The sequence below is a fragment of the Accipiter gentilis genome, chromosome 5, assembly GCF_929443795.1.
Source record: "Accipiter gentilis chromosome 5, bAccGen1.1, whole genome shotgun sequence".
Lineage (NCBI taxonomy): Eukaryota > Metazoa > Chordata > Aves > Accipitriformes > Accipitridae > Astur > Astur gentilis.
The window spans coordinates 33,134,784-33,162,394 of NC_064884.1; the positions used below are offsets into that span (position 1 = coordinate 33,134,784).

General features: G+C 39.5%; 1 protein-coding gene across 1 annotated transcript in view; it reads right to left on the reverse strand.

The window, feature by feature from the left end:
* Window positions 1-27,611, reverse strand: part of MTHFD1L (methylenetetrahydrofolate dehydrogenase (NADP+ dependent) 1 like) — a 162,291-nt gene that overhangs the window by 30,860 nt on the left and 103,820 nt on the right. The window contains exons 25-26 of the mRNA XM_049801269.1: window positions 22,603-22,710; window positions 20,645-20,797 (exon numbers count right to left, since the gene is read on the reverse strand). Coding sequence (XP_049657226.1) covers window positions 20,645-20,797; window positions 22,603-22,710 — 261 coding nt within the window. The remainder of the gene's footprint in view (window positions 1-20,644; window positions 20,798-22,602; window positions 22,711-27,611) is intronic.

Here is a 27,611-nt window from a genome sequence, read left to right on the forward strand (position 1 = left end):
TATGCATTTGCTTACGCACAGTACAAACATCTTAGATTTCTGCACGTGTATCAGCACAGACATAGGGTGGCTTGTGTTGTAGGTGAATGAAAGCAGCATTTGCTGTATGCCAGTTCAACCCCAGTAACTCATAAAAGAAATCTGATGAGACACTGGTGGTCCTATGACTCTTGCTACCTGAACCAAGTAGCCTGACAGCAGTCTAAGGAACAGAATTTCTGATAGCCTATTAAATGTGTGACTTGGTCCATAGGACAAGCCAACGTGACAATTCAGCTTGCAAACTCAGTGTGCTTACCATTGCAAAACTCTGTATTTTCCTCTGCTCTTCTCTTCCTCCTTCTGTTAAGAAAGAGCACACTCTATAGCAATACAGCACCAAACTCAAAATGTGGGCAATATGCAGGAAAAACAACAACTGTGCAATCCAGTCAGGTTATCCAAGTGATGCTGAAGTCAGGAAACATTGACTGGTCTTTATCAATCACTGACATACATAACAAAATGTTCACTTTTTTTTTTTCTATGTTAACTTCCTTCAGAAGGTTTTTTACCCCTAAAGAAAAGGTTCATCACTTTGCATCTCTCAAAAGCCTCCTGTTACTGACATGAAACTGAACAAGAATGAATGCTAAATGGATAGTCATGAAGACAGCAAACATGAGACAGGGATTTTAGAAGGAAGGGCAAGTCGTTACTATGAAGCAAAGCTTTCCATATGTTTCCAGCATCAAAATGGATTGGCAGCATGAGGCGATAGGTGCTTTGGCAGAGAGAAAACTGATAATATAAAAAGAACTATGAGTAGGTTATTAAAACAGCAAGCTTTGCTGGTACCTGCAGTTTGCTGAAATTCTAATCAAGTTTCCAAACAGAATTCCTATTTGGAATTAAAAAGGAATGTCTCGCCTATTGTCAGAAGCTTTAAGGCTCATTTAATTAGTCCTGAAAACAAACGGGTGCATTATTTTCTTTAACTGTTGTTATGCAAGCACACACACATGTTTCAGTTTACCTGTGTTTCTCCAGACTTCATACTTCTCTATCTTTGCTCTTAAGGCAGATGGAGTCAGTTAGCAAATGTCTCTCAGCCTGATACTCAAACAGCAATTCAACTATATCCATAACTCTTCACACAGGCTCTGTTCTCCATTGAGTTGTCAGTACAGGGCCAAGCCCTCTAAGCATGTAACTGGCAGCTTTTTGATTCAAAAGTAAATGCTAGGAAGATTTACTAGGAGAACTGAATCTACTTTACCTCCCCCAAATACTCTGTAGCTAGAGTGGGAAAGGTGCCACTCCAAACACTTCCAAAACAGATGAAAAATAACAAAACCCCTTCTTGCTCAAGAGATAAGAACAATATTCTGAGATACTACATCCATTGCTGAAACAGCAGCTACCTCTACCTTCTGCTCTTCCATAAAGAACAACCACCAAAAGATTTAGCAAAGACCTGAAAAAGAGCTAGTTTTTGCTAAATAAGTGGCAAGGAGTCAGAGGTGATACTCCAACTAAAACAGCGAGCTTCATTATGCCCTAATGCACCATCTGCACTGTAGTGGTGTTTCATAAACTATTTCAAGAACAGGCTTTGCAGGTCCTTGGCCTTGAGGATGTATCATGGGATCAGTACTCAAAATGAAAGCCAAACAAATAGCCCAGATGCTATTAAAAAATTCTGCTGGGAAATACAAATATTTTGCTGTCAATTTTGTTAAAAGATTGGCAGATCCCTCCAAGGGGTTGCAGAAAAGTAGCTAAACTGCAAATTACAAACAATTTAAGGTGGGTTTGCCCAATTCTGGTTATCAGAATTTTTTATTATTTTATTAAAAATAAGTATAAAAACAAACCAACAACTTACACCATTTCTAGCACTTCAAAATTCACATGCAGTTTGCAGCACTGCTCTGGAGGGAGCATTTCTCATCTGTGGCTAAGTGGCTGGTCCTGTAGGACTGCGGGAGTTTCGTGTTGACTCCATGTAAGCTAACTAGAGACCAGCAAATCTTTCTCTGATGCAATAAGCTTGAATTTGTATACACATTCAGGTCAGTAGCTTTCTAATATCTTCACATTTACGGCATCTGCCAGTTAACATGCGGAACATCAAATGGAAGGGATGTGCTAATCTGGCACTAGGCTTAAGGAAATGTTTTTGAATAAATACAAGTTTCAACATCTTGAAGGATTTCAAGATGCAGGTTGTGCTATCATTCAAACAATGCCCCAAGCAGCATGCACTACTACTGGCAGTAGCAGCCTGATTTCCATATAACTCAGGTAATTTCCCAGTTCTGTTGCTTGTGATGGACAATTTCCTTCTTACCTGAGTACAGGGATTGTACCTCACTTGTGCCTCCTCTGTGACACTTCAGAAAGCTACCAATGAAAAGCACTGTGTAAGAAGACATGGTGTGCTACCGCAAATATATTACATGATATCCTATCAAATGGGAAGAATGGCACTGCAAATTGATTTTGAATAGTACATTTGGGAGTTGCTAAGGATGTCCATAGCACAGTAAACATCTACTGCCTGCATCTTGTTTCTCTGCCCACTGACAGTAGATTTCACATCAATTAATGAACAGCTTCCACAATATACTTTTCACACACTTTATCTAAGGGTATGTGAAGTAACTCATGATATAAATTAAATAAACTATTCAAAATCTGCAAACCTCCCCAATCCAGTCTCCTTACTGTAAGGTTATTTATGACACACCCTATTTATATTTCATGAATGCCTCAAGGCATAAATAGGCACACTAAGAAATCAACAACCACTTTTACAATTAGGTAATTTAGTCTGCAAATTGAAGTAAATATCCACAGTTCCTGGCTATCAGCTAAAGGCATTATTCAGAGGAGAATCTTAATCCAAAGAGAATGCATGAGAAAGACTGAAAAATAGCTAAGTATGTATGTGCCATTCAAATTAATACAAAAATTTATTTTAGGAGAGAAGTAAAATATTGCTTGGAAAACTATTATTAATTTTGATTACTGGAGAAGTACAGCAAAATTATTAAATAGAAGAATCAAAACATTTAAAGCCTAGCAACTACAAGAAAAAAGGCATTGAGAAGAACATTACTTTGAAGAAAGGATAGAAAATAATATGCCATCTATGAAATGATACCCAAAATGGGTAAGTAAGAGCCCTTTCACAGTAAAAGAAATAACTAGAAGCTGTGAATCCCAGTGACTCTCAGATGCCAACAGGATGGAGAGGCAAAAGACTCTTTGTTGTCAGCTGCCAACCAGTATAAAACAGCACATCCAAACTGACAGACAGTGCCAACTAATGAAAGAGGTGATGAGATTTGTCACTGTGAGGAGGCCTGACAAGATGACCCGAGCACACCTGACTTGATACCTGAATGTTGGAGGCACATCTTGGCGCATCTTGGTGCTTGGGAGTAGATGGCAATGGTAGCCAGGGTGACTGAAAATGATTTTTGTTTCCCTTCCTGATTTTGCCTTAAGATTTGCTACACTGTTGTAACGTTATTCCCTATATCTCTAAAAACTATTTCTTCTCTGATGGACAGACAGTAAAACAGTACAGGGAAAAGAAACAAGTGTTGGAAGGAGAATGAGAGCAACTGGTGAGCCAAGGGGAAAATATCTCCCGTGCAAACAGGATGGTATCAAAGCCATTTGTGAAAAAGTAGCCAGCAGGAGCAGAGGAAGGTCTAGCTGAACTAACACACAAATGGCAGAAGATCTCATCAGCAAAATGCAAAGATCAGAGGGACATGGCTTCAAAAAACAACTGCTACAAGACAGAAATAATGAAGCAGCAGTAATGATATTACACAGTCCTTATACTCCCATCTCTCTGAGGCCTGAGAACATGTATCTTCTCTAATGTGGTACAAGCAACATCCATCCTACTAGCCTTAAAGTCAGGAACAATTCTGCCTTGGTGCCTTTGAACTAGGTAGAATTCCCATTTTGAAGAGCTTGAAGTCTAAATAGCCAAAGCAAACAAGGAAAGGAATATTAAGTTGTCAAAGGTTTCTGAGAAATACGTGTTTAAAACAGCAGTAAGGAACTACTTATTAAGAATTTATCACATGCATCTTAAAAACCATTCTCCATGGAATTAGGAATCAATATGCCATTGCATCCAAAGCCAGGTAGTTTTAAATGTAATAAATCTTTTATTCCACAGAAATTATATAGAGCTCTTAAAACTGTGGAATGAAGGTAACACTCTAATTTAGAGGTAGTGAAGAGGTAGAAACAGTTAAATCTGACTTCCTTTTTTCCTTTTTAAAAATAGTTTTCTTCCATTATTTCTACAGATTTTGAAAACTATTTCAGCAGCTAGTTTCCTCTGTTCAGTCTAGTCCTCCTACAGTTTCTTCTACAGTTGGGCTCAAGTAGATGATGATACATGAAACAGGAAAGGCTGGGTCCAAGATGCATTTACATTAAACAAGCATGTTCCTCCCCATTTTATCTTTAAACATAAAAAAGTCAATTAGTTCTTGACTTGTTTTCCATAAAACGACAGAAATTGTTTGAGTTTTGTTGGTTTTCTGTTGGTTTATAACAGCTCTTGCAACCATGTTCATAATTTGTAAGAAAACTGCCCTCCTATAGCACCTGCTTTTCATACATACTCAGCAGATTTATCTTCTGAAGTTGTCACTGCAGTAAGTTGCATCAGACTTGCTTAATACATGGAACAAAGCTAATACGAAGTACCTGGCAAGGCCTTCCCATGACTTGCCTTAGTGATGAACACATAACTCGCCTATTTAGAAAAGCAGACCTAATCACAACATCACAGGAGAACAGACTCAGATCATCTTCCTCTGGCTGCCTGGTGGTTTCTCTTCACTTTACAAACGAGGATTCCAATTTCAATTTAATATGATCCTGTAGGTAATTTTACCTCATACAAAATGACACACTAATGCAACACAACCAACAGGTCACTCAGAGCATTGGCCCATACAAGACAGATCTCTACACTTCAGTTAAAATGGTTTTAGGTGAAGGTTTGTATTCATTTCAAATTAAATCAATGTATTTTATGCACTTGTCAACTTTTTCTCCACGTTTACCCTTAATTTGTCATTTTTTTTCTCTGAATTTACCAGTAACAAATTCCTTGAGGCTTCACACAAATTGCCTTTTGACTTTTTTTGGGTTGTTTTTCACAAAACTACAGAATAAAGTTTACTGAAAGGCAAAGCACACTTTATCAAAACAATTTTAACAAGTGGAAGCTCATTCTGTGGCAAGGGCTAAATTATGTTTTCCAGGAATCCCATTTGGCAGGAGTCTAATACTGCAGACTGCCATGGTTTCTAGAGATTATGGCCTGAAGTTAACACAGAGTCAGCAATAACAGCCCATAAACAGTAATGCAAGATGGAGAGGAGAGCTAGGGCTGAGAGCTGAAGATCAGGTAGAATTCAGTGCTTTTTGAGTTTGGATTTAGGATGCAAGAGCTGCTTACTGCTCAAGCAAGTAGCATTAAGAACACACCTTTCATTCAGTACATTCCCTGGCTCACTCTTCCCTGGAAGAAGACAGAAGTCCTCTAATCGACATTCCTCCCCACTCTCTGTCCCTTCTGGCAAGCCTGGAAGAACAAAACACGGTGACACTAATGCAAAAGGATGTAACACTTCATAGCCAAGAAGTAAAACGTGGCTTTGAGTGACACAGAGATGGGGCCAGCAAGTCTCTGCTTTACAACTGCACAGGCACAAGAAAGGAGGTAACTACACACATGCTTTGGGGGTATGCACACTCCCACACTTCTGCACAGGTGTTGCAGGCACATGGAAACAAGCTACATACTTTGAATGAACTCAGGACAATTTAATGACACGTTCATTTTGAAATCTTGACCACACAGAAAAGCCCCGCGTTTGGATGCATATGCCGTTCAGTCCAGGACTGATCCCCGTAAAAGCATTTATGTGGTTATTAGTTTTTTTTTAAATATACAACTTCCTCTTCACTGGATCCCCAAAGTTGTAAGTTACACATTCTATTTTTAATATATGCCATAATCTGGTTTTCCATTTTGTTTCCACAAAATGTTAAGTTTTATGGTGCCAACAACATAGCTAAATTCCCTCCCCTTAAATTAAAAAAAAGCCCTTAAATTGCAATTTATTCTCATGTATATCCTGAGCTGAAACCAAAAACTGTTTCTACTTGATGGACCAAAAAGCATACTCTTGATTTCTGTAATACAAGGATGGAATTTTTTTTTCCTCCACCAGCTTTTCTGCTTCCCAAAGTCGACACATTCCATCCTTTATGTCAAACATATCAAAATAAAAACTGCCTCCAGCTGCCAAAACAGCTCCAAGGAGGAGAAAGGAGGGGGGGGGGGGGGGGGGAATGAACTGGGACAGGAGGGGGAAAAAAAGAGGAAAAAAAAGGAGACAAAAGTTTAGGCTTTTGACTGCTCTCATGAAGAGCTGATGGACATCTATGGAATTATATCAATTTGTTGCAATAAAGTGTAGTAAAATTGAACACAACTAAGACAAACAATGCATGGTTTGATGCAATGGGTAAAACAAATGCATGCGTTTTCAATGCAATCCATAATCCAAACAAAATGGGGATAAACAACAAAATTATGATACTTAACACTCTCAGCAGAAATGTCTCTTGTTCAGTTATAGAGAAATTTTCCATGAACACCTGATGATCAAACTAAACGCATCCTTCTATCAACGAATTCATTCTCACAATTTACATTTCTCTGTACTTACAAGGAAATTTGTCTTACATCAAATGATGACTGCTCCTTTCATTGCACTCCACCTCCAGTAGTATCATCATGAATTGAGTCAAACATATAAACTGATGGGTGGAAAACTGCCTTTTCAACATAAATACACAAAAATTCTTAAAACTCTTTCAACAAGAGAGAGATACCTTGGTCAATGTTCAATGGCAAAGCTGAGTGGGAACTGAACTGTATTGCACATACATTTCCTCTGGATACTGATACAGTGCATACAAGAGCCTGAATACTCCATGGTAGGGCTGGCTTTGCATGGGCAGTTACAAAACAGTAAAAAGATAGGAGCAGAAGCACTATGAAAGTGCTGCTTTCAAACAGGCACACATCCTGCATAGTAGTAACACTCTTGGAAACCAGAAACTGGATCTGGGCCAAAAGCATGAGTTGCGTGGCAAGAAAAATCTGCAGGACAGCCTTCTGAACAAGCACTGGCTGAACAAAGTCTGGAGATGCTTCCAAGGGAACTCCTCTGTGACTAGGGAAACAGGGCATTCACAATCCCATAAAATGAACAATACTACATGTAAGATACCCAACTCCACCAACATTGTTTTCCAGCATAATAACCACAGACCCCTGTATTTTGGCTTATTTTATAAGAGAGGTAAAAGAGAGGTAAAAGTCACAGCTTTTGTGGTAGAGCTTTCTTGACAAATTCTAGATTAGCACTCCATTTCTGAGCACTGGCAGTTTTTGACAGTAGTGCAAATGCAGGAACTTCTGAGCAGCAAGAGCCAAGTGTTGCAAATAGAATTGGGGAAAAAACAACTGTCATATCACTTATGTGATGTTACTACTTCTTGTTTGGCACTTTGGGGGGTGCATTTGCCACATTGTGATATGTATAGTAGAGTATTGTCTAAAAGAAAAAAGAATATAAGATTTTCTTACACCATGTTATCAGCATTTCTCAAAAATTCTGATAAACTAACACCACTGAGATTCAACACTGTACCTCTGTGAAGCACCTTTTAGGTCACACAGTTTGAGTACAACAGCCTCAGTGATGTCCCCGAGGACACTTCTCCAGCAGCACCCTTGCTCCTGACAGCAAACTGAAAATAAGGAGCCAAGCATGAACTTGAAGCGGTGTTGAATTTCATGCGGCTTTGTGGAAAAGATAAATGAAGAGTAAAATGGGGTCAGGAGATTTATTTTCACTTATCTAAGAGAGGCTTAAAAAAGACTCGAAACAGTACAACAAGTTTCTATAGGTGACAAACTGCCACAGTTCTTCTGGCCTCGGTCTACTGATTGGTTTTATTAAGTGAGCAAGTAACAAAACCAGATCATCTCAGCATAAGAGTTTACTGATGATTTACGAAAAGGCAAACACGTTATCCACGTTCCTCTGCTGCTTTCATTCACTGTATGCTTATTTGTTTGCAACACTGAAACCAGAAGGTGATCTCAAAACACACCTAATATTCAGTCTTGCAGAGTGGCTTACTACATAAAAAAGGTTTATGTAGGTGGCCTGCTAGGTGGCTTACTACATAAAAAAGGTTTGTCATCTTTGTAAGAGGTATTGCTAGATATATTCCCTTCACATGTATCAATGCAGCTTTCTCATCAACACATACTCAATGCTCCTTCACAGACTGCTTTTGATTATAAAACCAGAACTTAAGGAGAATCAGTAAGAGATTTCCTGAAGACTGCAAGGGATATAAATAATATTTCTGTGACTATCACAAGCCTGCACACATTTAATAATTGATGTCGTGGTTGCTAAATGATGATTAAAACAGACTATCTTTATGCTACTTTGTATATTTGTAGAAACAAAGAACAAGTTGATTTGGACCCAACCATCTTTCTTAAATCGCGGATACAGACACAGTCTCCAATTAAAATAATTTAAGTAAAAGCCTGTAGAAGTGACAGAAAGAATAGCCCCTCATGAATTTAGGGCAGCTGTGCAGAAAAGGAAGGCATGACCTGCTTACCTAATTCTCACTAGTTTTCCTGAAAGCCTATACTCTGAGGTTAAGTTTAGACTCAAAGTCTTCAGAGCATTGCTAAGCTTTAAGTAGGACAGCACGTGTAGATCTTTAACATTTAAAAAATATTTTCTCTCAAATTCTAACATTCCTATATATGATTGAATGGCTCATTCTGAAGTTCTTCATGTCACTACCTCTCTTTATTAAACTCAAAACCCAGCTTCTTATGTTGCCTAAAGAAACATGGTTATTAAAGAAAGATGCTATGTGGTCAGGCACTCCAGCCTAAAATATCATGCAATTATAGGATTTTATCTTCAGAAAATTCCGAGTCCCTGAGGAGAAACTGTTTAGCCTACAACTAGCTCCAAACTTTGACATGTTATTAAAAAAAAAAAAATATTAAAAATGAGAAACTGGTTAAAGAGAATGTTCCATTTCAAGTAGACGTTTTTATATGACTTCAGGCAAAAGGTGAATGTCCAGCTGCCAGGCACTAACCTGTAAAGTATCAAGCACTGGTATAGCTAAACATGGCATTATCATCCACTGGATAGTTACAGAGGTAAGAGTTTAAAACGTTTCAAATGAGCCAAACTTTGCTATAAAAGTGAACACCTGCACATCTCGTCACTCAGATTTCTTGCGGTTGTCCTGGACTGCACCACTACCCAGTGTGTTTCATTGGGAACACCCAAATGAAAGGACAGGTCTTACACACAGCCCTGCACGTGGCAAACCCACAATCTCAGCACTGCATCAGATACTGACTTTTACAGAGCGACCACAGCCAAGCCCATCTTCACACAGCCCCTCATACTTCAGTTTGGGAATATCTAACAAACATACACCTTCCAAACAGGAAAAATAGGCAGACCGTGGCTTGGGCTCCACATCAGCCTAAGCCTTTCCATGCTGAGGTGGTTGTAGTTGCTTTGAGTTGTGGGAGTTATACAACATTAACATAATTTTCCTCTATGACAAAAACATACCATAATGCAGCTGCTGCACCACAGTCAGCACTCAGGAAGTTTCACTGGTGTTGATAAGATACCTCATACCAATACATTTTCATATGTAATTGCAGTAACAAAATGGTGAGGAGAGACAAAGTTATCTCTTGCCTTACCTGTACAACTGTTAGTTCAGACCTGATCATATTTCTTCTTCACAGGCCTATGAAAAGGCCTGTTCTTAGGAGTCCAGCTCCAGGCCAAGAAATAATGTTCTTGGCTTTTACAATGTAAAAGAGAAGGAAGCATTAAACAGAGTTTTCCCAAAGCTGTGTGGAATAGGCATTAAACTGGAGAGGCTTAATCTTGATATAAACTGAGTCTACCACAGAGAAACCGATGTGAGAGAGGAAAGTCACCATTCTGGACCAGCTGATAGGGTGTCCATAGTAGGGTTTTAGTCTCAGATATGGGAAACGCTGTCAACTACTGCAACATCATTTCTGCTAGGGAGCAGAATTTCCTCAGGGACACAAAGATACACATCTTATTCTTCCTTTTCTTTTGACAAGTGATGTTCACCAGTGTGCAGGAAGATCAGACAAGGGAAGACAGATAGAATCATAGAATCTTTTAGGTTGGAAAAGACCTTTAAGATCAGCAAGTCCAACCGTTAACCTAACATTGCCAAGTCCACCGCTAAGCCATGTCCCTAAGCACCACACCTACATGTCTTTTAAATAATACCTCCAGGGATGGTGACTGAAATACTTCCCTAGGCAGCCTGTTCCAGTGCTTGACACCCCTTTCAGTGAAGAAATTTTTCCTAATATCCAATCTAAACCTCCTCTTGTGCAACTTGAGGCCATTTCCTCTCGTCCTATCGCTTGTCACTTGGGAGAAGAGACCAGCACCCAACCCACTACAACCCTCCTTTCAGGTAGTTGTAGAGAGCGATAAGGTCTCCCCTCAGCCTCCTTTTCTCCAGGCTAAACAACCCCAGTTCCCTCCTCATAAGACTTGTGCTCCAGGCCCCTCACCAACTTGGTTGCCCTTCTCTGGACACGCTCCAGCACCTCCATGTCTTTCCCGTAGCGAGGGGCCCAAAACCGAACACAGCACTCAAGGTGCGGCCTCACCAGTGCCGAGTACAGGGGAACAACCACCTCCCTGCCCCTGCTGGCCACACTATTTCTGATGCAGACCAGGATGCTGTTGGGCTTCTTGGCTACCAGGGCACACTGCTGGCTCATATTCAGGTGGCTGTTGACCAACACCCCAGGTCCTTTTGCACCGGGCAGCTTTCCAGCCACTCTTCCCCAAGCCGGTAGCACTGCGTGGGGTAAATGATGACAGTCACAGGGCAGCATCAAGTAGCCTCTCTGAGTACCAGAAATGCTGCATCTGTAGAAGCCTGTGGGTCGCTGTTGTACCATGCTGAGAATACTTTTTTTAATGGACTTCTCCACCTGGGAGATAGACTTCTAACCCAGTATCAAGGTGGTCTTATGCAACCCTCTCCTCAGTTATGGCCAAAAGGTAACCTCCTGTTCATGACATTTCACAGTTTCAGAAGAGAGGAAAGATTGGTCGTTTCAAAGTAAAGCCATTATCACTTATCAAAGGCAAAATATGGTATGTTAGCATTTGTACCTTCTCTTTTTTTAAATAAGGACACATGAGGAATATCTCAGGAACTACTTCAGGATTTTTGGGTGCGTGGGTGGAGTAGAGGAGGAGTAGCAGCATAACTTTATCTTTTAGTGTTGTCCACAGAATGTAGGTCAGCCTTCTCCAATGGAAATACTCCAAGCTGATTCTTTACATTCTTAGACATAAACATCTCATGATTTTGCAGGCCAAGAAATCGTGAATTTTATTCATGGTCCTGCCCCTGATTTGTCAGGGGACCTTACTGTTTGCATCTCTGAATTCCTTATTTTTAAAAAAATGTGTCAAAATTTTGCTTGTCTAGGAATAGGAAACTACTAATCCAAAGTGATATTATGTAAATGTTGAGTATTATAATTTCTATAAAGCCCATATCATAATGCAATAAATTAGAGGAGCTCAGTTTCTAATTTCTCAGTAAATGTTATTTTGTGAAGTATGTGCAGGATGCATTTATTTCAATATAAAACAATTTGGCAAATGTCCTTCCTTCCATATATAAACTATTTGTTAACTAATAAAAGATGTATATTTTACTATGTAAAAGTATAACCTATTTTTAACCTCACATTTTCATGCAAAGTTCATGGAGAAAATACTTTAAAACAGGAAATCAGAGTCCATTTCCTGTTTTAACAGGGATAATCCCTTGACCAGTAGGCACAAATATTCATTCCTCTTTAATGTTAATTAGCACACTATTCATCCTATATATCACAAATTACTGAAAGAAAGCAAGTTGCTGGGGACATTATTAAGTTCAAAACATCTTTCACCTTATTTATCCGGAACCCAATAAAACTGTTCAGTTACAGACTTGCAGCCTCCAGCTAAGTTCCTGCTATTAGCCTTAAATCACTTTTAAAGTTGCAACAACAGTAAGTTGCCAAACTCAAATATACAGCTATCTACATCTGCTAGATAGTTTGTCTTACTGGACAGTCTGGAAAACTTTCAGTTATTTGACCCAAACTGTAAAGTTTTTTGCTTCTTACCAAGGAATCAATACTTTTTAAACCTGCAAATCAGCATTTGAAAAATGTATCTGGAAGAATGTTGAGGAGACAGTGTTTTTTATTTAAGTGAGCGTAAGACAGCCTCTCAAAAAAATTGCATATAGACAGTAGTTTTAAAAACGTAACTATTGCTTCCTTAGTGAATGGCTGAATCTCTAAATTTCCGATCTGAACCATGAGATACCTTTTCAGAAGCTGTGATTTCTTCAACTGAAGAAGGTTATCAAGCTGAACAAACAAAAATAGGGAGCATGAAACATAATTTCATTTCATCCCTATATGGAGGAACAGCAAAAAGCTGGAAGTGACACAGCTTGGCTGCTGCTACCAAGCTGACCCAAGACAGGCAGCAGCGGTACCCACCCCGCCCCAAAGCCGTCAGACTCAGTGACCCCTGGGTCTGGCAGCATCAGCCTCTTCATGCAGCAAGTCATCCAAAATATCATGAATGCGTGAAGTAAATACCTGGCTGCCTTCTCTAATGCCCAAGTCTGTACATCTTCTGTATAGACAGCATAATCAAAATATCAACCCTTAACACTGCTGTTTCAAGATGTTCCATAAAATGATTTTTGCGCTCTCTGCATTTGATTGAAGTCCACACATACGAGGCTGATTAATTGAATGAGCTCTTAATCAAACCCTTTTACCTACTCTGAACTGGCACAAGTACACAACAGGTGTGCTAACCAGCACAGTCAGAGCTGTAGGTGAGGATCGGGGTGGGCAGGCATCACTGCTGCACCACAGAGAAGCTGCCATGAGCCGTGCGATTCAGCCACCTGCCTCCCTCTCTGCCCCGGAGAAGCCTGGCAAGGCATTCACTAACTGCTCAAACTCACACGTGCCTATGTTTCCACTGCAACGTCCCTATTTCATGTCTGAAGTCATACGTAAAATCTAAGGGCAGTGGTCCAAAATTGCTGATGGCTTCTGTCCAAATTACACTTCCCACTTTTAACTGACACATATTTGTTAGTAGCAAGCCCCATGCAAATAGGCTAATGTGCATCATTCAAAGAGCTCTTATCTCTGTATGGAATATCAGCCTTTTTTTATCAGATTTTTTCCTTTCTTAAGTGATGCAGTTATATCCATTCTCGCCTAGGATCACAGTCTGTAAATCAGAGGCAAGGGAATGAAACAGATAGAAAACATAACCATACTCACGGTTAGGTCTTACTGGAACAGACAGCAAGGATCTTAATGACTCCCAGACTCTCTGAAGGCCTTGAGCAAACTATGCTTTCACAGAGGTGCCCCCTTTGGCTGCATGCATGCTACAGGTGATTCTCATTTTATTTGCCTACACTAATGGCATTTGCAAGCCTAAGACAGCTGCACTGAGTTCATTACATACAACTTCACAGGTCTGATGAGGGCAAGACATTAACAACCACACTGAAGAAAACTGTTTCAGAGCATAATGAGTTATCTTTGTTCCAGCATTGCTTGAACTTGTCCACGCTAGCCAGGCACTAGCCTTGATCAATGAATCCATACTGCCGGAGCTGATGTGTCAAGTCAGCTAATCCTAACTGAAAACATGTTCTAAAACACTTGTGACCTAGGCATACCAGTTTCAGAAATTCCTCTGCAGCAGCTCTGACCTACCATACTTTCCATGGAGATAGCACGGCTGACCACGTCCTCTGCCCCTTTAAATGCAAAACAAAGGAGGCTAGATAAAATTCCCACTACAAGGTATGGGAGGCTACCAAAATGCATTTTCAGGTTATCACTTACTGACTGAAGTGAAACATGAAAGTCAGTTTTTGTGCTTGTAAAAAAGTCTCTGTTTTAAGGGACCTGTTCCAGATAAACTAGTTTAAGTTAGCAGCGACATGTTTATTATTTAAGTCTAAGAGCTTGAACATAATGTTACATTTCTACAGATGAATGTAATATAAGTATCTTTGGAAAAGATGACCAAGGAAACCTGACCAATACAAGAAATGCATTAAGTTAATTTTTGTCACTAAAAAGTTAATTTTCAAGTGTTTAGAGCCAAATTTAAACTTTTGCATAAAAAATTCTTCTCTGACAAGGCTTAAAATATGGTAAGAGGGGAAAATAATATGGACATTCTGAATACAAAGAACTAATTTTACAGTAGTCATACTGAAATTGCTTGTAATGGAGATTGTGTTGAGAAAAATCTCATCTAATCTAAACATTAAATAGCTTACCAAAGCACAGGGTCTATTTTCTTCTGTGATTCGTTGTCTAATGGTTTCATCCTGTCCCAAAACAACAAGTCCTCCTCCAACTATTCAGTTTGCTGACATAACACACATGCCTACACAACTTTTTTTTCCTTCTCAATAGAACACAAAGCAAAACCATTCCTTTAGTTCTGCTAAATACAAGTGCTGGCCCCTGAGGAGTGTAAGGTTAGGTTGAAGGAAGCTGTGATAAACTGCAAATTAATTTTGCTAATATAGCCAGCAATGGGACCTGGTCTTTCATTCAGAAAAGGCAATACATTGTACTGTATTGTAATGAATGTAGGTTAAATAATGCTTACTAGCAAACAAACAGAGCAATCAAGAGAGACAGCATGAACTACACAGAATCTAAGTGCCTTGCCTCCATTATCCATCAAGGTATTTCTAAATGCCAGAGAAGGAAGAGAGGCTCTTTGTTGTTTTTTGGGGGAGGAGTTTGGAGGGTGCAAGAAGGTATTTTACCATATGTCTGTGTCACAGCTATGGCAGGGAGGTGCAATGATCTGAAGCAAAGTATATTTAACTCTGTATTTCCAACAAGCACTGGCTTATCCACATCAGTTTAAAATGGTTGAAGTAAACAGCAAATGCTCAGAGCAAATGGAAATTTGTGAACCATCATTTAAATACATTCTTTTCTATGTACTTTCAAAAGTTACAGAGATGATAATAAATTTTTCAAGCCAGCTAAACTCTACTCTTTTTCTCTCCAATTTAAAAAAATCCTTAGTCATCAGCAAGGCATGTTCTGCTCTCCTGTAACTACATCCATCAATTACTCCCATGACTTCTTCCTGGCCAGATCTTAGATCATGTCATTGTTTCAACTGACGCTTCTGGAACATCTTCAAATCTCTTTTACCCTTGTGGCTTTTACTTCAGTGCGCTCTTCCAGTTCTCCATGTACATCTTGGATGTGTCTTCAAATCATTTCACAGGTATCTCCTCCCACTGGTATAACTCTCAATTTAATTTCTTTTCCTTTCCAGCCAACCCCATCATTCCAATCCTCCTCTCAGTCTTCTATTCCCATCTTCTCACCACAAATGGCCACAGTCATCCTTGAATCTTGACTGCCTCATAGTCCACACACCTCGGATGTTTCCAAAGGCTGCCATATACTCCTTTTCATTCTAATCTACAACTTTTTCCTCATCCCTTCAGCTAAATCATTCCCTTGGACCTATTTTTGCCTCATCTACAGAGATCCTCCCCGCCAACCCAATACTGCCACAACCACATCATGCAATCCACCAAGGAACCCAGGTGGATTTGCTGTTATTACAGTAACCATCTCTCAGCCTCTAGCTTTTAAACACAATGAACTACAGCTGACTGTCCTCACCTTCACTTCCATTGACCTTACCTATGCCCTCACCCCCTGCCCTGTCAACCCTACCCTGAATAATTCATCAGCCTTCCACCAAGAGTAATATCATTCAGCATTTCTGCATGTGCACACCTGGACACTATACAGGAACGATATGCCTGTGTAATTCAGAAAACCTCTCTCCCTTCTTCCTGAGAGGGATTACACCTACTGTAATAAATGCAAAGGCACATCATCTAACAGAGGAGAGCGTGGGCTTTTCTTTTCCTGTTAGCATTTTTCAATTTGGAACTACACAATTGCTACCTACATTTCCCATGTGAGTTTAACTTCATAGCTTTCATTTTCTGTTACTTTTTCCACACTTACTGCAGTTATCTCAAAACCAGCCTGCAGAGTCTGCGAGCACCAAGTATTTTTACAACTAGCTGTTTGGGGACTTCCGAGCACTGCTACAACACAGCAACTCTACAATGCCAAAGGCAGGTGCCAAATGCCACAACACCAGGGACATTTTTTGGACTGAGAGAGGTCAGAATACCTAGTAGAGCCCTACTCCTTTTTTACAAATTACAAAAAAAAAAAAATTACAAAAATTATACAAAATTGCATTGCAAGCTAAATGTTTTACAAGGCAAGTATAAATCTCACCATCATTTACGTTTTTGAAAAATCACCCTATGTTACACAGATTGTCAGGACAAGTTGGGCAATCCAACAATAGTTATTCAGCTGTCCCATAAGAGAGCCTGAGAGAAGTGACAAAATGACAGTTTGGAGACAACCTGGGTCTCACACACCACTGGGAAATTGCAATTTCACTTCAGGTGGGCCTGGACTCACAGCTTATGTTCAATGGACATCCTCAAAACTTGTTAAGCTCTTAATCACTATGAAAGAAGAAATTTCTTCAACAGGGAACAATATTTTCCTTCTAAAAGTATTCATAAAACTATTTGCTTCCAGGGTCTTTTCCCCCTTACAATATTCAGGTAATATTTTAGCAGAACAGTCCTGGCTCTCACCCACAAGTGAATTACAGTTTTATTGCTCCCATAAACTGATTTCAAACCACACTGGGTCTCCCCAAGAGTTCCTTCCCAGAGGATATAGTTTCAGAACTAGTTCCAGAGACCTGAACTGCTTTCTCTATGGGGAGGAAAAGAATATTTCTGTAATAGACCGACCTTTCTTCAGATCTGCTGATATCTGAAGGATGTCAGTTCATTGTGAGAATTTGGGAGCTGGCGTGACTCCAAAGGCTCCACATATTTTCAAAGGGACCTTGCCTGTAATTTTAACCCATTAAAACAAAAGTGCGTGGCTGGAAAAGGGTATTACATATTTTAAAATCTTACTGTGATTCAAACACAGCTATGTTACTTGCACCAGTGATTTGGTAGTGTCACTTCACAAAGGCAACAGACAATAGGTTTTACCTCTAGGACCAGCCTGCGTTCTTGTACATCACATGAAAGAGAATAACAGAAACGTGGCTGAATGTGAGAAAGCACCGAACTGCAATGGCTTTCTGGGTGGGGGTGGAGAGAAACACACATACTACAAAAATCTAATAATTCCCCACCCAAGCATTGCTAGTGAATGACCTCACTGGTTTCCTCCATATACTCCAACAGCCTTCCTGCCATCACTCTGTTGAGCCAAGCGATGATGTCAACAGTCCACCTGTGAGAGTGATGTAGCCCTCTGGGTCATGGTTGCAGAGAACTTGGATAAAAGTTGTGCCAGTGTTAATTAAAGGCACTTCTTGTTTCACTGCTGATTTCGTCTGATAAGGCTCAGCTCATTTTTCCTGGAAAGACTTCCATGCTGTAAGGCAACTAGAGCCAACCATAACACAAAACAAATACTGCTTAGAGAATATGAAGACAACATGTTAAATATTTAGTTTAAAAAAAAAAAAAAAAAAAAAAAAAGATTGCCTGTCAGTGCTGGTGTAAATACAAATCTCATTAATTTACATGTGCTAATGACAAGGTTAAACTACAAATGCTAGTTACTGCAGATAGTTTATCATCTTTCAGCAGTACTTATCTCTTTCATTTGTAATGGCCTTCCCAATCAAATTGGAGCAGAATTCTAACAACTTGCTTTACCACTGATAAGTTCTGGCAGGTTAAAGTGTGAGCAGCTTGTCCAGTAAAAAATATGCTTTGAGAATGGCGTTTGATATTTAATTAGCATCAGAATTATGACTACAACTTTAACAAATATGTTGTCCAATAGCATTTATTCTGCCATCAGAAAGGCCTTAGCTGTAAGAAGGCTCTAAGCAGCTTAGGTATTACGGATCCTCTTCCATTAATACAATTAGTGAGCAAGTAATGAAAGGAAAAAAATATATCCTGCTGCTTCTTTTTTTCCTATATAAAGAAATCTAATCCACTGTCATGACTGGATGCTCTTCTCACCATATGCTGTCACCAGGAATCCTGTAATCCCTGTACTCATAGCATCTGACCTCCAGCCACTTTAAGCCTTCAGGACATGCACTTTTATCTTGCTTTGTTCTTGTAGATATTTTCAGATAGCTTTATTAGTAAAAGAACTGTCAGAGGAAGACTCTCAGTTTTGGAACCTGACATCAAAAATAGTCTTTCTTGCACAACTTCAAAAGTACCACTAGGCTTAGGACTTCATTGCCGACAGCAATGCACACAAAAAAATCTGAAGGTGGCAAAATAGAAAAGTGATCTCAAAAGCAGTGGTACAACTCTATTATAAGAGTTTGTTTCCTGATGATCACAACTCTCAATTCTGAAAGGCAGCAAGTTGGATTTCTTGCCATAAATTTAATTCTAGAGAAGGAATTGTATGGTAAGGATGTTAGGAATACATTCATATTCATTCATTCATTTTGATTTGTAGCAATTGTGATAGTTCCAAGGAGTGTTCTATCCCACATTCCTGAGCATTAGCAATATTTTCCAAATAACCAATGATCTATGTCTCTCTGTTTAGATTTTTAGCTCTTGGGGACCTTAAGTTTATACAGTACCTAGCCATACAAACTCTCTTGGAATACATTACAATAAGAGTATACTGCCTACTCAGTTCCTGATATGGAAAAAGTTCCATGGCTATACCACCGAAGTCAGGGTAACTAACTTGGACGTATTTTTTACAATCTCCTCCAGTAAGAAATCACATCCTTCGTAAGAACCATATTTTTTGGTTCTAGGCAGAAACTGAAAATGAGAGATAATCCTTGAACTTGTTTAGTCTAGACCACTCCTATGGACAGTTCCTATGGATTTATGAGGCTGAACTGCAGCTAGTTTGTGTTGAAACGTGCAGAGTGTGACTCATTCAGAAAGCTCAACACAAGAACATTTCACTCTGACATCTTACAGAATAGCGCCCTCATGGATTTGAAGTAGTTGGTGCCCATTCTTCACATTCACTCCTTCTCAACTTTATGACACACAACTTCCACTGCAAACCTGAATACAGGCCATGAAGGAGATACTAGAACTTCTGACAAATTTTACTGTCACCAGTAATTGGAATTTGGTCTTACACAACTTAAATACACAGCTGTGCTCCACTTCTGGTAGAAGCGCATAATGTGGCCATGCAGAAGAAAAGCATATCCCCAAGTCCAGTGAGTTAAAATGACACAGTTTCCTGAACTCCAGGAACTCTCCTGCTCAGAAAGTACTTCCTTCCTTGTTTCAAACACTTGATTGTTTCAGAGGGAATTCAAAACAATAGATTAGAAACTATCAACCTTTCCTAAGTGTACTGCTACACAAGGAAATCAGGCCGTGCTCTGGGAAGATGAGATAACATTGGGGGAGTACTCTTTCCGGAAATGCAATGGCTTTTGCATCCCTTCTCTAGCACCATCCCATGAATCAGCTACATATAAGTAATAATGCATGCTATGAGATGTCAGGTACAGTTCAACTACTGTTTGGAATAAGATGTGCATGGCTGGCAAAAGGCAGGAGCTAACTAGCTTCTCAGTTCCTTTGATAAGGCACATCAAGGAAGAAAATATCAGGAGCTTCCTAATCTGAGTCTGTACTTTTAAGGACAGGTAGGATAAAAGGATGACAATTGCCTCTTTTTAGCATCTCATTGTTTAAATCTCTAAAAAGGAGAAAGAACATGCTACTAATTCTGCAGTTAGAAATCTATCCCTCCCCACCATAACTTAGTTTTTCACAAGGACTGGAAACAGATCAGGCTCATCAGCTGAAAAGCAATCATTTCAATCATAGGCTTTTTCCTAACACAATTCCTTTCATCTAAATACATTACAGAATGCTTTGTAATGACAGATGAAAGATTTAACATTTAGAATATAATCATGTAACTACAGTTATTTACAGGCTGCAATTTGACTAAGGAAAGGCAATGGACTCATAAATTAATTTTTCTGTGGCATTAGGGTGCCCAAGTATCCTAGACTAACTGAAAAACATCAGAAACAGAACCAATGGCAAGAGCCATTCTCTCAGACCCTGTAGTCAAAGCTCTTACATGGTATTACGTTTTCCTAATTCTCTTTTCATATCAACGCAGAGCTACAAAAGTGTGGGGATAAGACTATTATGAAGAACCAAGAACTCACCTGGTTCTACACATTATTTTTAGAGGCAAACAGGAAATGCACTTCCCTGTCAAGCTGGGTCAAAGGAAGGGGAGTGATTGAGTTGAATACTTTGCACTCACCGTTCCTACCAAAGGGTAGATGAAACCAGCTCCAATACTGGCTCGCACATCACTAATCGGCAAAATGAAACCAGTGGGAACGCCCTTCCGCTCAGGCTGATGGGATAGAGATAGGTGAGTTTTTGCCATACAAATGGGAAGATTTCCAAATCCCTAACAGAAAAGGGAAAGAAAATAAAAGAAAAATGTTTTCAAGATTACAGTAAAGACAAAGTATGTTTTCACTTTGTTGTCAGTATCTTCTAGAAACCATAAAATCCATATAGCAATATTTAACCTCAGTTTCTTAGCAGCTAATATTTCAGAAATGGACAGAATACTGTATTTCACATGCTGTTCTCTCTCAGCTCTGGCCTCTATCTCCAGGGACTTGACTGTAGTGATATCCAGTTTCTAGAGTTGGTTCTCAATCTAGAGTTAGGTGCAAATGTTGCCTATACAATGGCTAGAGTGTGCTATTTTCAGAAAGGGTGCACAACAGGTACCACACTGAACAAGAAACATACACCAACTCAATAAAACTCCAGTACAGAACTTCTCTCTGGGCTCCAATGACTGAGTTAGATACCTACTTGAGACAAGGATTCGTAGTCCAAAACTCTCTAAGGGTACTAATGTCTTCTTGGGGGGTAAAGACAAATGGCTCATGATGCTTTGCCCAGCACCCACCTCGCTACAACTGTCCCTCAGGTAGTTGTAGAGAGCAATAAGGTCTCCCCTCAGCCTCCTTTTCTCTAGACTAAACAGCCCCAGTTCCCTCAGCCGCTCCTCATAAGACTTGTGCTCCGGGCCCCTCACCAACTTGGTTGCCCTTCTCTGAATAGTACAGTAGTTACTCAAAAAGTGGGAGAAAATCAGAGAAAGGTCCTCAGCAGCTTTCCCCCCTACTATTGTCTCCTAGGTTATTGATTAACCCAGTGTCAGGCACCTTCCACTCTTCTGTTCAATTCCTTGACATACAGGGATGCAATTCACAAGGCCAGGAGGAAAGGCAACACTGCAGGGAATTGCCTCTGCAGCCCAGCACTGACGACAATCCTTTAATGACATTGTGAAAATATTTCCTAATACTAATAATGTTTAGACTAAAAAATGGATTTGAGAATCACTTCAGGAAAAGATAAAGACATGGATTATTTTGCTTCAAGTATACTAAGTATGCTTCTTTTCCATTTAGAAAACCAAATTAATTCTCAGGAGATTTGTATTATAGAGAAGTTGGCTATACTTCTGTCTGGCCAGGCTGCTGAAGTATACTCAGGAATTTTTCTGTGACAGGTTGTCCATAGTTTCTGTTTTCTGACAGAAAGGTTCCAGCCATGTTTACATGCAGAAGCTGTTCAATTACAGAAAATACATTCACCTCTCCACATGGTTTCAAAACTGTTTTCAAACTGTAACAAAGCCCACTCCCACATGCTTTAGGAATGGTGATCTCTTTCACCTTTTAGCATTTATAACCCCTCAAAAATAACATGAACAGAAGGAAACCAAAAGATTTTACAAGTATTGGGAGCTTTGTTATTAATGTGTATACTGTGCAGAGGTCTTTTTGTGTTTGCAAACTCATTTTTTGCAGGTACAAAGGAACAGTCATATGCTAAAATTGGGCACATTCACTAGCTGCTACTTTTGCAGATGTGCAGTTGTCATATTTAAGGTAGTAACCCAAAATTACCACTCTGCATAGCAAGTACAGAGTTTCATCAACAATCTCAGAATTATTCCGAACACTAAACGTATCTTACAGGAGATAGCTTTCACGGTTAAAACCATTCTGTTCTATCTAATCTATAAACCAATCCATACTGACCTCAACAGTTTGGCACCATGGCTAAGCTCATGCCTTTTAGCAAAGCTTGACTAAAAACTCCAGTCTGAGAACCTTTTACACCCTGAAGTTTCTTAAGGCTCTCATCCAGCAGGTACCTCATGGCATAATTCACTGGTGTTCTTACCTGCCGGGTATAACGTTCAACTTGTGACTGTGCAGCAGGAGACAACTCTATATCCTGAGCTCCATACACCTTCTGAGCAATGATCCTTATTTTTTCAACAATAGGAAGCTGCAGAGACAAGGAAACAATAGAAGGATGAACTTTAGCCAAGAGAAGCTAGGATCTTGTTTGCTGAGTGAGAAATCTGAATCTCTCATTTACGTTCATCCTTGTTAAACGGGCTGGCTAAAGCATGAAACCAAGCAAAGGACACTGGTGATGGGTATGATATTCAGGTACAGGTACATGAATTACAACCATGATTTCAGCTACCCCATCATTTAGGAGCTGCACAATTTGTGCGTTACAAAGCTGACAACATGAACTTACACCCTTGTCTGAAGTGGGGGAAGGAAATTACTGTCATGTAGTTTTAAGAATCAAGAGCTAATGCACACTGCAGATACAAGGAAGAAAGCTCCACTGGGTTAACAGGGATCATGAGACAAATAAATTTCATTTCACAATAAAGATAACGTATACAATGAGTGGACAAGGTAAGGTAAGCAGGCAGCCATGGAAGGTTCCTCTGACAAGCAAGGAATTGTAGTAGAAAATTCCTGACCCATCACTGCTCCTTTGATCATAATATTATTTTTTTTTCTTCACCTCCTGTCCCTCCTAACATAAGCATTTTGAATTGTAGCATTGATATTGTAAAGCACTTTGGACACTTTAAAAAAAAAAAAAAGAAAAAAAGAATATGCAAGCATTCTAGGATACACTGTGAAATCACGAGTCAGTAAGTTCAACTCCAGTCTCCATAAGTGTCCACATCATGTTATTCAGCCCAAACTGAACACATGTTCTGCCTTTATGGCTTCTATTTGAAGGCAGATGCAGACTCTCACATTCAGGCTGTTAGAAACCCTTTCACAGATTTTCAGCGGTCAGATAAGGCATTTACTTTTTGTGCCATCATTTTGGTTTATTTAGAGTAAAAAACTCCTTCCTCTTTCTCTCTTTTTTTGTTTTCAGTGATCTTGGAGACAGCAATTGTGACCCCTATAATCATATAGCCCTATATTTTAAACAAGCCAAACTCTTCTACTTCTTTCAATAGGAACAGGACGGTGAAGGAAGGATCATACCACCAGTTCAGCTACTTCAGTGCTGACCACAGATGGACAGAGATGTGTGCAATACTTCATGGAACATTCCATCAGTAATCTGTACTCCAGCATATTTAATTAACAACACACATGGAAGTAGTGTTGAACAACATCTAAAGAGATACCACTTGGTGAAGAAGACTTGGTAATCTCAAGCAATACAAAAAGCAGCAGAACACAAAAGAGAAGTATTTCACTTTATTCCAACAAAGGCAAGAAATTGGTTTGTGAATAACAAACTCTATCTGGCACATTTATAGGAAGTTCCACAGTTAATCACAGTTTTGCAATGCCTGTCTAGAAGTAATGGGTTTTCTGAAAGATACATCAGTTGAATGGTTTGTGTCTGACTGACCTTTTTTGTATTTATGATTGAATTTTAGAAAAATTACAGTTTAAAATAGTCTGCCTTTACATTAATAAAGAACTCCGGTAACAGACACATCACAAGAAAAGAAGCTTGCCAAACTTTCAAGTAGCTTAAATGTAAGGCAGTTAAAAGCTACTAAGGCTCAAATAAAGTCCCTGCCTCAGATATGAAATTTCAAAGTGAGGTTTAAAGATGTTCCACAACACACTTTCTGAGCATGCTGACTATATGATTATTGCAACTTAGCTGGGTGGAATGACGTCATGTTCCTGACTTCAGGCTTTATACAGGAATCCAAACAGTGCAAAAAAATCTAATGAGGATTGGAGATAACACATTGCAAATACCCTAGATATAATTCCTGGCAGTGTTAAGCTGAATGGAATACTTAGTGACATGGATAGCTGTGATGAGATGAAACATCTCTCAGGTTGATTATTAAATATGTTCATACGCATGGCAGTTTTGAACACAGTGGAAGACATGCAAAATGTGTCTGTTAACATGACTTTTGGGCACTGTTTTCCTGCAGTGAAGGACTAACAGCAACAGCAAAGGCAAAAGGAATTCCACCCCCCGTTGTCAGTAGACCAACATCAAAACCAACAGCTTTCTGCTTAAACCTCAGTAAATTCATTGAGATGGAGATGTTCGCTTAGATTCAACTCGCATTTGTGTCAAAATATTTCAAACTAACTTGACAGCAGCATAATTACTATGCTCTCAGCCCCCTTCCAGTAACCATAGCTGTAGTTTCCAAACGAAACCCAGCAGGGCTCTGGCTACCATCAGAGGAGACTGCTTTAATGACAGTGGTGGCATTCTGCTGCTCACGGGATGTGCGCAATATCTTGCGTGACTGAGAGTGAGCTGGACAGTCAAACTGTATCCCTATGGACTTACGGTTTTATGGTTGTTTTTTTTAAACGAGAATTTCATATACTTTTCGGGCCAGTACTCACACCTTAAATTTTGCAAATCTAACCTCAGAAGAATCACCAGTGGGTAAGCAGTTGCAGGACTGTGAATGGCAAACAAAAGTGGTTTTCTGAGACCATCACACGTTTTTTTGCAAGGCATGCGCATACAAATAGGTGAGGCAACGTGCATGGTGTCAGAGAAGAGTTTGAGCCTGTTTAATCTCACAACACAGGCAGATGAGTCCTGGCTGAGCCCAATTTAGACAGAAACCAGCAGGGAGGCACAGATGCTCTATGCACATTAACACAGCCCATGTATGTACACACTCTCAGACATGCTTCCTTCCTGAATTTTCAGGAGTAGGGAAAGGAGTACACTACACCATGCTAAAGATCCACCTGTTTCCTAGTATTTAGTGGGATTTTTAAGGGATTATCTATTCAGAATCACAGTGTAACAGCATTTCAAGCTAAAGAGTTTCCCTTGTTTCAGTTATCAAGTAATACTGCTAGGAAACTTCATTTAACTTAAAGAAGTATTTTCCAAAGAAAAGCCACCTGGTACTTTACATGAGAAATAAAAATTCATTTCACTTGAAAATAACATAATGGTATTTATCAGAAAAGAATCTCTAGTAATTCAAGAGACTTTTTACATATATGCCACAGTAGAAGCCTGGATGTTTACAAGACACTTGCAGGAATAATTCTTACTTTTTCTTATCTGGTCTTTAAGGGCAAGTTTAGCTTTAGGTTTTCAACAAAACTGTTGATTATTTAGCACTTCACTATGGAAATACTCTCACTGATGGGAACAGGCACCCACCATATGTAGCAATGCTTCGCAGTGCTAATTCATATGGAAAAGTGCTTAACTGAATTAAAAGGGGCTGAAAAGAGAGGCATATTGCACAAGTAACTGAATCATTAAGGGATTTTAAGATGGATTTTTGCTCCAGCTGATACCAGACTCCTCTAAAAAAATCATGTGAGCTACCTATTTGTACCTTAAACACCTTGGTCAAATATCTGCCAGCAGAAGCCACATATCTCAGACACTTGTGAAATTACTTATTTCTTCTATATCTCACTTTTTTTTGTCTGAGAATTTTCTACAATGGCCTAGGGCATTCCTGAACCAGTTGTTCATTCCCACTCACAAACTACAATGCAGCACCCTCAGCTATACTGATGCATCTATTTGCAGGCTGTTGGTAAAACAGTCTTAATGAAAGGAGTATGAAAAGTCTTATCGGAACAGTGAGTGTCGAAGCACCCATATGAACAGCAACTTGATTCCACAGCACATCTGCTATCTGGACAGCTATTGTGATAATGATATTTATAAAATGTGCAGAGCGTCAAAAGCACAAAAGACTTAGGATCAGCAATAAAAACTGCTGCTCTTTCCCTTTCCCTTATGTGAGGTTGTGAATGTTACTCAACTAAGTACATTTAGGTGGAGAACAGGTGACATACACAACAGAGTATGGATTTAGACAAAAACTGACTTTTATAGATATGCAACTACGTATTAGTACTAATGCTGAAGGAATTATGGCAGCTTTGGCAAAACAATTTCAAATTCAGTTTTAGCTTCTTGAGAAAATGTTAGCATGAAATACTCAATGTAAATTTATACTGAACATGAGAAGGTGCTACAGGGCCACACAGTATAAATATCTGCTGACAGTTAAGTAGCTTTGGTGTTTCTCTCAGAAACAACCGATCGCCACAGCCCTGCCAGAGACAATGTGCATTTCTGAAACCTTGCACATTCAGAGCTACCAAAGCCATATGCTTCTTCTGAGGCAAGCACAAACACGCGTGCTTGTTGAGGCTGCCAAGCACCCACACCATAAACAGTATTATCTCCTTGGCTAAAGCATAACAAGTGCTACAGCAAAAGTGCACAAACTGCTTTCACAAAAACAGTATCTGTGTAGCTGTACATTTCATTACTTGAAAGAGGATGATTAAACCAAGAAATCAGCACTGATAAAGAGGAGAGCCTGTCATTCCCAAGACTGAACTGATTATCCAAGATGAAATCACACCAATGTTGTCACCCAGCCATACTGCTAATTACAGGCCATCCCCCTTGCAACACATGGTGTTAGTGCAAACTGGTTTATTACACAATCTTCTTTCGTCCAATCCTATCAACAGCAAGGTTTTTACCAAAACATAACTTAATAGTATTTCATTTCTGCTAGCCTTTCCTTACATTTCCTTCACCCTTCATCTCTCCCTTCAGCTATAACAACAGCAGACTACAGATTATCATTTGTCCACGTGGGGCTTTATGAGGATTTCCAGGGACAGCTTCAACAGAGCCTTATTCATCCTCCTTTCCTCTGCTGCTCACACTCACCCATATGCCAGTGCAACTGAGAGGGCAGCACCGCTGTTTGTGCAGCTGCATGTACCAAAGAAAGGCTAAAACACAACCCAGGGTAAAAAAAAATCTGTTGTACCCCAGATCAGTTCACACATCCCGTTTACCATAAAGGCAAAGCCAATATAAAGCAGAGAGACAGAGATGGCTTAAATGCTACCTCTACAGAA